Raw genomic sequence first — 12390 nt, forward strand, 5'->3', positions numbered from 1 at the left:
AAATTAAATTAAATTAAATTAAATTAAATTAAATACATGTTACAAATCAGCATGTTAAAAAGTTAAGTTTGATAGCTATAGGAATAGCAGATGTTCTGAATCAGTATATTTTGTTTTTGAAGAAGCTGAGTGTTTTTTTTTCACATCTGGTTGGCACAAGAAGAGTTTATGGCTCCTAATAACTTCCTTTCAATTTTACAAAATTGTTTCAAAAAGGTGGTTTTTGCAGCAATGTCTTTGAAGAACCATTTTGGGATCCTCAAAGAACCTTCCAGTTAAAAGTTCTTAAAAGAACCATTATTTCATAGTATGAAGAACATTTTAATAAAAATTAACCTTTTTTTCGCTATAAAGAACCTTTAGTGCAATGGAAATGTTCCATGGATGTTAAAGGTTCTTCATGGAACCATCAATGCCAATGAAAAAAAAAAACTTTATTTTTTCAGAGTGTTGCGGACAATGAAATGAATATCTGCGGGGTTTCGCTGCTCAGAAACCCTGACAGAGACTCATACCTGTGAAATCAATGTCTTGAAGGGGTCACTGAGTTCAAAAACCAAAAGCGAGCTCCCAGAAATGAGGCAATAAGGAAGTGCACCGTGATGAAATCACCATGGTAACCGCATCACTCACCTCCTCCGTAATCTTGGACTTCTTCTTCAGGGTGAGCGACACCAGCTTGTGACGCACACTGCTCTTCTTGTGACTTTCAGTGTGAGAGTTCTGTAAGAGATGGACACAAATTGCCTCATGGATCATGAAAACATGCATTAACGCCGTCACATTTGCCCAAATGTATTTGCAAACGTGTCTTTCACCTCTCCTTCTCCCTGCAGAGCCTGCAGCTCTCTCTTGTAGGTCTTCTTGCCGAGCGTCTCGTAGATCTTGGTCATGACAGGGATCTTCTCGCTGCCATCGCTGATGGCCGTGTGATATTTGGGTTCTGGAAGGTCACCCATGAAGCGGAGAATCGTGATCCACACGGCCAGAGCCGCCTGCACGACCAGCAAATATTAGACAAACCTTTAGATACTAACAACCAAATGCTATCATATCATATTCAAGTAACTTAAGTCTCATACAAGTCATTTTCAAGTTAGTTAAAGTATGCAATATTTAGCTTTTATTTAGACAATATCTTTTAGAAAATATATTTTTTTACATCTGTATAAGTTCTTATACTGCATATGGTATTGGTGTGTGTGTGTTTCATTTTTAAAAAATATATTTCTTAAAATAATTTTTTATCAATTTACCTTTTATTGTGACAGTATTAAAAATGTATGTCTTTTTATATAGTATTTATATACTATACACTATATTTTATATAGTATAGTATTTATATTTTAATAAACATAAAATAAATATATTTAGTAAATATACTGTATATATATATAAATGTGTGTGTAAAATATTCAAATATTCAATATTGAACTATTTACCTTTTATTTTGACAGTATTTATTACTCATTTATATGTGTAAGATTTTATATAGAGTATTTATATATTTTTTTGATAAATATAAACTTATATATCTTTTAGAAAATATATTTTTTTACATCTGTATAAGTTCTTATACTGCATATGGTATTGGTGTGTGTGTGTTTCATTTTTAAAAAATATATTTCTTAAAATAATTTTTTATCAATTTACCTTTTATTGTGACAGTATTAAAAATGTATGTCTTTTTATATAGTATTTATATACTATACACTATATTTTATATAGTATAGTATTTATATTTTAATAAACATAAAATAAATATATTTAGTAAATATACTGTATATATATATAAATGTGTGTGTAAAATATTCAAATATTCAATATTGAACTATTTACCTTTTATTTTGACAGTATTTATTACTAATTTATATGTGTAAGATTTTATATAGAGTATTTATGTATTTATATATTTTTTTGATAAATATAAACTTATTAAATATAAATAAAAAATGTAGTTAAAGTTTTATTAATTTTGTTGTGTGTTTTAGTCATTTTTATTAGTTTTGTTTATGTCTATATAGTCCTTATTTTTATTTTTATTTCCATTTTATTTTTAGTTATTGTAGTACTTTAAAATAAAATGAGAAAAGATGCTTTGGGAACTAGCTGAAGTTTAAGACTTTTATATTTTCTTTTTATTTTATTTAATGTTTATTTCTAGTAATGAAAATGATTCTTTTTAGTTTTAATTTTAGTTAATAATAACCCCGACACACACATGTACTTATATACATTTTCTATATTTATTAAAACTTTATACATTGAATACCTTTCACATACAAACATTGGGTAAAATAATATTTTTTTTTCTATTTTACATTTTAAACTATTTTAACTGTTAAATCCACATATGTTGTGCTGAATAAACTGAATTAAACAGATTTATAATCAGCATTCCTCTCAACTCATCTTAGATGTTTTTACTGAGCTTGTCACAGTGCATTATTATGGGATCGCCTTCTCTACGAAGGACACATGCAATGCTGCCTTAAAAAAGCAGGGATCTTAGAAGACAGCATCGCTTCAGGGCTAAATAAACACTTCCTCAAATCTAAAGTATGTTTGAGAGTCAAAGGTCACATACCAACTGGTCTCCCTCGTCTTCGTGAAACAGTAAGGGCTGTTTGAGCGGGCGGCGCACATAAGTGTGTGTGGTCGTGCCCTGGAAATACGTGGCTGAAAACTTGGCAAATTTGTACTCCGACAAATCTTCCACATCATCCTCTGGGAGAGGAAGAGCTTCATCCAGGTCTTCCTCCTCGAGCTCCCTGTGCGTTCTCTCCAGGTCCTGAGGAAAACAAAATCACACACTGGAGCTCAGTTAATCAGCCCATTAATGAGATTCAGATGCACATCCTCACCTCAAACCCAGCCGGCGCTTGACCTTCCTGCCCAGGGAACGAGTTTGTGGTTCCCAAGAAACCGAACATCTTGTCCACCATATCAGAGTCGTTGACAGGCTCATGTCGCGCTTTCTCCATCTGGTCCAGCATCTCCTTTTTCCTTCGTGCCTCCTCTCGCTCCTTCTTCTCGCGCTCAGCGTCCTCTCGCGCCAGCTGTGCCAGTCGTTCCTGATGCTTCTTTTCGGCTTCTTCTTTGGCCTTCCTGGCGCTCATCTGATTCCTGAGCTTCTGCTCCTCCGCTAGTCGCATCTTCTCTGCCTCCAAACGCCGCCGGTACTGAGACGGATGGAAGAAGAGAGGGATGCGTTTGTCATAAACCATCCAACTTTTTCCAACACCCCATGATGCAAATTATGGGAGTAACTTACATTAAACTGCAAACAATCAGTGAAAGCTGTGCTCTATGAACGCAATAATAAGCAAGGTGACATTATTCTACTCACCCTTCAACCTTCGATGGAAATTTAGAAGTGTAAACGCATTAACAAATTAACTTCAACAGACCACGAATAACCAGATTAAATAACCTGATTATAACCTGATTATAACCGAAACGCTTGATTATTTCCTAAGCAATATTACAGACGTGTTAAATATCACTATAGCAATATATGTAAATGTTATGTAAGACTTATTACACGGCTCTGTGGAATACTTGATTCTGATTGGTCAATCACGCCATCCAGCGGTATGTTATTCCCAGATAACAACCGGCAAATTGAATAACACACCGCTCATCTGGGTACTACGAGTTATCTTGACCGGTACTACTTATATGCTTAACGAGTCACTCCGCTATCGTTGACTGTCTGGCGCCATCTTGTGACTGAAAACACTTAACCACCGCGTGTTACAATGGAAGACTTCAGCATTCATTTCAACATATATGGTAAAAACAAATCTTTTTAGCCGTGTAATAAGCGGGATAATGTACATCCAGCCGGTTGTTATCTCAGAATAAACCCTTTCAGGCTGATACAAGACCCCTCCGCTTCACGTCGGGGTCCTGATCACCCTGTCGGGGTTTATTCGGAGATAACAACCGGCTGGATGTACATTATCCCTTACATATGTTACATATGTAACCCCCTGGTGCTGCTTGTGTGTGTTTTTTTATTTCAATTAAATGAATGTACTATTCTTTAGTTTGATAATGTTTTTATTTAATATTTTATACTTTTAGGAGATTTTATGGTACTAAATTACATTTATGGAATATAATTTATTCCATTTATTACCTTTTGACCACTTAATAAGCATAGAGCTTAAACTGTCGTGAATTTTGTAAATTAAAAAAATTGTACGTTTCATACCATTCCGATGAAGTGAAGATTCTAAAAGCCAAAAAGTTTACATTTTTGGTCAGAAATGACCGAGGGTTAATCAGAAATGATCATTAACTGGAGCACTGAGTGATATTTCAAAGTGATTTCCGTCATTTTTGCAGATAACAAATACTGCATGTACCTGGTTTAGAAACATTCCAGTAAACACTGCTAATAGGAATTTAGAAGTGAAATACATTTTAAAGCATCCGTTTGGGGGAAAAAAAAAAGACGTGAGGATTTGGGGAAAAAAACAAGATTCTTAGTGCATTCCAGTGAACTATTCAAGGGATATCTTGTAAATTAAATAAGGAGAGCAGACCACAGATGCGCAGCACGTGTTGTCTTTTTTCATATTGTTACAGCAGAAAACAAATGAAAAAAGAAAATAATCAGAGAAAAAAGATGCAGCAGAGTGAGCAGAGCTCTTGCCATAAATATTCCTCTTGCTACATTAAAATACAAAGCATTACGTTATTCTCCTGACGTCTGAAAAAAGAACATGAAGGAACATTTACAGCTCGTTCAGTTATTTGTAGTGCAACTTTATGATTTGAAATGATTCGTTTCGCTCTTTTTGAGTAGAACTTCCCCAAGCTGGAAGTGCCTCCCATAATTTAAAATGCATTAGTCTCGTTAGGAAAAATGTGGATATCTACAAATAAATCCAGCTGTTCTCACCTCTCCTTTAAGTCTTTTGTAGAGTCGGCGGGCGATCATGCCCCTCGTATACGCCTGGATGGTGATGACGGCCCAGAGGCGGTGTCGAAACGCCCGGCGCACCAGGTGTCCTCTGCAGCGGCCCTGGAAAAGAGTGATTCTCTGTCGTGCGATGTGGTACGTCTGGTAGAGTTTGCGAGAGCGATACAACGCCTGCAGACGTGAGAAACCACCGCGCATCTACGAGACAAGAAATGAGTGTTAGATACTGCTAGTGAGTGCAGCAACTGTGCATAGTTGTACATGAGTATATCTGAGACCAACCGCTCCATAGTTCTTCCGACAGTAATAACCCCTCCATGTTTTCTGGATCAACATGGCTGATTTCTTCATCTTCAGGAAGTTGGATCTGTGGGAAACATGACAATGTTTTTAATTATGTCTGATGCACGTTTCAGCACAAAACCCTGCATCTTAAGGAACGATCACACCAAAAACATCTATAATACCTATAATGATAATGAATTATAATAACTGTAACTATAAAGTTTGAATAATCATTTTAATTCTATGAGGATAGGAAAGTCCACACTGCAACTATAACGATAACAACACAGAAGAGCCATATAATCGGGAATCACTCTGCAGAATTTTTTTTTTTTCCAGATGATGAACGATAAAAACATTGACAGCCAGTCAGACAGTGTTGCCAAGTCCGCAGTTTTCCCACGGAATTGGGCTACTTTAACACTGTTGCCGCGGGTTGTTTTTCCATGTCCGCAGGTTGGAGAGACCCCAATAACATGATATTTAGCCCCTAAACTGCGAATTTTACTAGGGGAACCCAAAAAAAACGTGTATTTTATCCCCCGGAACTCAATTTTTATCGGGGGACCCTTCTCGAAACACGATTGGGCTAGTTTTGAGTAGCAATTGGGCGGGTTTTGTTGTGAAAACCTGGCAACCCTGCAGTCAGAATTAAAGGGTTAGTTCACCCAAAAATGAATATTCTGTCATTAATACGAGAATACTTTTTTGCGCAAAGAAAACAAAAATAACGACTTTATTCCACATTTTCGTCTCTACTTGTGCTCACTTGTGGACGCGCGTTCACGACAGTATCATGACTCGAGCGTGTGGCGGCGCTGACCCAGATCTGCTTTGTCGATCATCTTGGTACTTTTCTGAACCTTGAACGTGGTAGTTACCTTGCTGTCTATGGGAGGGTCAGAGAGCCCTCAGATTTCATCAGAAATATCTTAAATTGTGCTCCGAAGATGAATGAAGGTCTTACGGGTTTGGAACAACACGAGGGTGAGTAATTAATTACAGAATTTTCATTTTTGGGTGAACTAACCCTTTAACTTGGCGCACTTAAAGCAGCAGACGAGAAAAAAATCGTACACACTTTTTTTGGTACGGATGCTAATATCGTTCTCTAATGGTTCGTCTGGTCAGAGGAGAACTGGCCCCCCGACTGAGCCTGGTTTCTCCCAAGGTTTTTTCTCCATTCTGTCACTGATGGAGTTTTGGTTCCTTGCCGCTGTCGCCTCTGGCTTGCTTAGTTGGGGACACTTCATTTCCAGCGATACCGTTGACTTGATTGCAAAGATACTATTTAAACTGAGCTGGATGTTGACCACTGAATTCAATGATGAACTGTCTTTAACTGAAAAATTAGTGTTTACTATTGTCATTTTGCATTATTGACACACTATTTTCCTAATTAATGCTGTTCAGTTGCTTTGACACAATCTGTATTGTTAAAAGCGCTATATAAATAAAGGTGACTTGACTTGACTTGACTTTATAGTTACCGTTCTTCGTGAACAAACCTTTAATCATGAACCACCTTCAACTAGTGATGCACCGAGATTTTGGCTGAAAAATAATTTGGTTTCAGCTGAAATAGTTCTGGAGGGTTGAAATTATTGACCAAAACTCCATTGAAGCATTTTGACTGTGTGCCAAGTCAAATTGGGCTGTTAATTATTTTAAATGTTTGATTTTTTTTCATACGTTAAAGGTTTGAAGACTTGCATAAATTATTTTTGACTGAAATGCTTGTATTGAAATATTTTATGCAAATTTATTTTCTACCTATGATAAAAATGTGCTAGATGACTGATAGGGAAATGTATGGAAGGCGGTTTCCGCCACTGAATCAAAAATAAAAAAAGGTAATTGCGACTTTTTATCTCACAATTCTGACTTTTTTCCACAGAATTGCGTGATATAAATTTGCAATTGCGAGTTAAAAAGTAATAATTGTGAGATATAAACTAGCAATTGCAAGACAAAGTTGCAATTCTGAGAAATAAAGTCAAAACTGTGAGATATAAACTCGCAATTGCGAGAAAAAGTCAGAATTGCAAGTTTTTATCTCGCAATTCTGACTTTATAATTTGCAATTGCGAGTTTATATCTCACAATTCTGTGGAAAAAAGTCAGAATTGTGAGATAAAAAGTCGCAATAACCTTTTTTTTTTTTTTTTTTCAGTGGCGGAAACGGCCTTCCATAGAAATGTACAACAAGGACCAAGAAAGAGAAGATTAGCATCAGAACAAGATCTTAAAACTAGTGCATTTTCAAATAGTTCAAAAATAAAGGATTACCACATCCACCAAAGGATTTTATTCACCGCCTGTCAATCTTGAGGTATTTATGAAACCATATTATCTTTATGATTACTACGTTTTCAAGTTGAAATGATGTGTAATGCATAACAGTGACTGTAAAATATGTATTTTGAGGATTTGGACTGGTTTTACTGGTCATTGGGCTAGTTTTGTTACACAGATCTGGCAACCCTGTTTTGTGCACAAAAATGCAAAAAAAGTATAAAAAAAGTAAATTATTGAGGGGTGACTCACTGTTGAAGAACTTTATTACAACTAGAACACAACACCCTGAACAGCATTTTTAGTTACATTCATTTACTGAAACTATGTTCCATTTTGGTTTTCCATTTTCATTTCAGCTAATGAAAACTTTAATTTCAGTTTCGGTAAAAAAATTAATTTCGGTGCATCGCTAGTTTAAACAGGTACTATCTGCACTGGTATAAATTTGTGACATGGGTTCTTAAATTAAAATATCATCAGCTTTTCAGTGCAAACCTTTCTATGCAAATGAAGCGCATTATAGTTTGCCCATTAATCAAAAAAAGTCAAAACTACTTTCCTGGCACAATTAAAGCAAAAAGCATGTATTTTTACCTAATTTAAAGCGATCACGTCAGTAGCAATTCATCAAATGATGATCAAATGATTTCTGTGGTGTGCTTGTGCTCTTTTCTGATTTGCAGAGGCGAATCAAACAACACAGAGCACGTATGCAACTAAACTAATAATATTTAGCATATTCCCCCAGAGTTCCTGCAGCACAAACTCTTACCTGTCCTTGAATCCTCGGACAACTTTCTGAATGAGAATGACCTTATCAGTTATGGCCTTGTCTCTCTCGATTTCCAGCAGCATGTCATGATGGTCCTGCCAAACGTAGAGAGGCATTTAAAGGAGATCTAAATGAACTCAAACACACTCCTGTGATGCTCCATTAATCATCAGATCATTTAGTAAGCCTCATATTGATCTGGATCTCTCCTGATCCTCCTGGTGTCCTTACTTCCTGTCACTGTCCTCTCTTCCTTCCTGCCCAGTGGGATTTCCTGTTTCAGAGAGCTGGAAGGTGTGATAAAACCCACTGCCTGGAAAACTGGCCCTGACAGTTTAGTAATGGACAAGCTAGTTCCTGATCTTTGACCTCTGGCTGAGGGCAGCGTTTCCGGCAGCACAAAAACACCAGAATATTGAGGTCAATATTGTTTGAGTTTGACTCTGCTGCATAAAATCCCCCGACACGCTTTTAACAGCAACAACAATGAGCTTATTTTTCCAGGAACTAAGCACAGAATCAGAGAGTTTTTATTTATTGTTTAAATATTCCCTTCTGCTGTTGATAGTGAAGAAAAGTTCATAAATGGACTTATCCTTTTATCAGTAGTCGGTAGTTTTATCAAAATATTAGTCCTCTTTTTAATACCTTCAAGAATATCTTGGTCTTTCCCATCTGCCAGTCATCATCACGGCCCAATACGGCTTCAGCGATACGCTGACAGGTTCCTCTCAGGTCCTCCTAAAGGAAGAAGTGCCCAAAATTGTCAAAAAACAATAAGAATATGTTGGGATATGACAAATTGTTTGGTGAATATAAAGATAAATCTATTTATTTTATATTTTAGTATATAAAGTACCAATCAAAGGTTTGGGGTCAGAATGATATTTCAATGTTTTTGAAAGAAGTCTTACGCTAATTGATCAAAAATACAATATAAACAGTAATATTGTGAAATATTATTACAATTTATGATAACGGTTTTCTATGTAAATACATTTTTAAAATGTATTTTATTCCTGATTTATTATTAATTTGTAATGAAAAAAAAAAAATTACTGACCCCAGACTTAATACAGTAGTGCACATAAATTGTAAAATGTTCATATATATATATATACATATCAACATATATATCAACACATATATATATATATATATATATATATATATATATATATTAGTAAGACTAATATTTAAATATTATTATATTTATTTCATATTATTACATATTATAACAATTATCACACTGTAGGTTTAACATAATTTAACATAAATTCACATCATTAATTAATAGTAGGGACTTGTCTTATTTACTTTCAGTGCATTCATATTTAAAATACAAAAATGATGTTTTTTTTTTCTTTGATGTCAGTACAATTCAGAAAAAAAATAAAAAAATAAAAGTGTCATATACAATTTCCATTAACCAAAACAAAGACTTTATCAGAACAAAACGATGGATATTAAGGACACAACAATGCCATTTACATGTGAAAAATATGTAGTACATAAAGACTATAGTCACACTATAGGACACTGCATTTTCCCTAGACAGTGAATTCCTTTTCTTTTCTCTTCTTTTCTATTTATTTATTATTTTACACCATATCAGCCTCAAATACTATATTGCTGGAGTCCATGAACTCACCTGTTTGTAAGCAGGTTTCACTCCAGGCATCAAAACACGGTATCTGTCCACGAACTCAACGAAAGTGTAGCGAATGGGGTATCCAGCCCGGCGAATCCGGATGGTTTCCATCATCCCAGAATACCGCAGCTGCCGCACACACAGCTCACGATCGAAGAGCTGGAGATCACATGATAACATAACATCTAAACGTGCATAAAATGATCATTAGTAAAACTTTATTTAATCTTTGCAATGTTTACTTCATTGACAGAGGTTATTATAATTTATAAAATAAGAGGGGGGAAATAAATGCAACATTTAAAAGCAAAAAATCTGCCAACATAATTTCTATACTGACAATTTTCTGAGTTATGAAAGTGTCATTCTCCATTAACTACAGTTAAGTTATGGTTTAGCATTCCAGTAATGCGGGTTTAGCTCACCATGGGTTTCTTGAACTCGTTGGGTTTGATGCAGCGGACGAAGAACGGCTGACAGACGCTCAGTGTGCGCATCAGCAGCTCCAGAGAGCGCTTGAACTGACTGCTCAGGGTCGGCGAACGCTTTCTGGTCTCCGCCCCCTGTGTGTCAGGAAACACACACACACACACACACACACACACACACACACACACACACACACACACACAGAGGAACATGCACTTTTAAAAAGAAGGCCAAGAATAGTGGTGAGCAGAGGTCAGGATTGCTTTTAGGGTGAACCTGTCATGAAACGGCTTGGTCATTTTGATTTGAAACTTTTGCTTGTTTTCTTTCACCCTCAAACGGGAAATGGTTTCACATCAGGAACTGTGTTTGACAGATATATTTTCTGGAGAGATGCAGGTCAAATTATTTCTGTCTACTTTGGAGAACAAAAAAGGTGGAAAGGGTTGTGTCATAAAAAAGTGATGAAATGTTTCTTGAGCAGCAAATCAGCATATTAGACTGATTTCTGAAGATTAACCCCAAAAATGCATCCTTGGTGTGTATAAGAGATTTCTTTCAAAAACTTTGAAAAAAGTAATTTGCCCATTATATCATCTACCAGGCAAACATCTGATCAGTTAGAATAGAAATAGCACTCTAGTATAAGGTTAGCAATTTTTATTTCACTTTAATTTATTAGTAAATAATGATGCATCATGACATACATAAGCACTAATACTCACTCATATTTCATCTTAGCAAACTGAAACACTGGAAGCATGTGCAGTGAATGTGCTGTTAACAGCATCAACTATGCATTAGTTACTGTAAACTACTACTCTTTTACCACGGTTTTACCTTATGGTGTGAACCTGGTTTGCCAAGACTGTCACCAGACACATAACCACACAAAAACTGCCACCACATTTCACAAACACAGAAAGAGGGAAGCATGTACAGTAACCAGTCCATCCTTAATGTTAAAAATCTATTTTAATTCTCAAAGGTATTTCACTTTCAAAAAGTACTACGGTAATACCACAGTTTTAAGATTTTCTGAAGTGCAGTGGTGTATGAATATAGTAATCGTACAGCACAATTGTCTATTTCAAAGTACCATGGTATTACCATCTGATAGCATATAATGTCTTACTCACTTGTGAGGGAGTGTGGAGATAATAATGTAGTGCTTATAGTAAAGTCTATAAATGAGATGCAGACGTTACCATAGCAACGTCCGCCTGAAAGATCTGCTTGATGAACTTGTTTTTGGAGGAGTGGACGAGCTGAATGATGTCACCGTGCAGCGTGTCTCGATTCTTCTCCAGAAAACCTGCACAGACACACAAAAGCATTAGCAAGCACATTAACTAATAACTAGATCCTTGTTAGGATGCTCTGGGTGTTGCGAGGTGCTTTTTTCTATGAAGTTTCTAGGCTATTCTGCTCTCTAGATATGGCACAAGTGTAAATTTGTGGGATTTTTCAGCTGTTTTACATTTATGCATTTGGCATTATATTATATTATATTATATTATATTATATTATATTATAAGGCCTAAATTTAAGATTTATTCATTTGATATACATAGACTATTTGCTATTTTCAAAATGCATTTATTCAAAACAATTAAATTTATTCATTTAAAAAATATGAAGTATGGTTGAAATATGGCTAGCTGTGGAACAACAAGCAATATTTAGTTCGTTTTTTTTTATCAAAACAAATTGGGTTAATTGATGATAAACCTGGTTACTGTGTATTTAAAACACATTTAGTTTATTAGTACTATTACAGAAATCTTATGTTTCATATTGATTTTGACTGACAAAATATACATCACATTATGTTTATTAGTTTATTTATTAAAACTGTGTAATCCAAATGAATGGGAGTTTTATATGCAATTCCAATACATAAATCTTGAATGTAAGTATTTGTTTGAGTGTTGCTGTAGAAAGACATTGATTTATAATGTGTGTGTGTGTGTGTGTTCAGCCGGCAGTGCTGCAGTCTCTCCACATGGTGGCGCTGGAGGG

General features: G+C 35.4%; 1 protein-coding gene across 1 annotated transcript in view; it reads right to left on the minus strand.

Annotated features, from left to right (window-relative positions):
• Positions 1 to 12390, minus strand: part of LOC107660700 (unconventional myosin-VIIa-like) — a 44231-nt gene that overhangs the window by 17320 nt on the left and 14521 nt on the right. Inside the window, exons 12-22 of the mRNA XM_016450091.1 lie at positions 11577 to 11683; positions 10365 to 10502; positions 9940 to 10098; positions 8937 to 9029; positions 8289 to 8383; positions 5216 to 5300; positions 4913 to 5131; positions 2865 to 3182; positions 2588 to 2791; positions 819 to 995; positions 634 to 723 (exon numbers count right to left, since the gene is read on the minus strand). Of these exons, the coding sequence (XP_016305577.1) occupies positions 634 to 723; positions 819 to 995; positions 2588 to 2791; positions 2865 to 3182; positions 4913 to 5131; positions 5216 to 5300; positions 8289 to 8383; positions 8937 to 9029; positions 9940 to 10098; positions 10365 to 10502; positions 11577 to 11683 (1685 nt within the window). The remainder of the gene's footprint in view (positions 1 to 633; positions 724 to 818; positions 996 to 2587; positions 2792 to 2864; positions 3183 to 4912; positions 5132 to 5215; positions 5301 to 8288; positions 8384 to 8936; positions 9030 to 9939; positions 10099 to 10364; positions 10503 to 11576; positions 11684 to 12390) is intronic.

This window comes from Sinocyclocheilus anshuiensis, unplaced genomic scaffold, assembly GCF_001515605.1.
Source record: "Sinocyclocheilus anshuiensis isolate Anshui unplaced genomic scaffold, SAMN03320099.WGS_v1.1 scaffold948, whole genome shotgun sequence".
NCBI classification, from domain to species: domain Eukaryota; kingdom Metazoa; phylum Chordata; class Actinopteri; order Cypriniformes; family Cyprinidae; genus Sinocyclocheilus; species Sinocyclocheilus anshuiensis.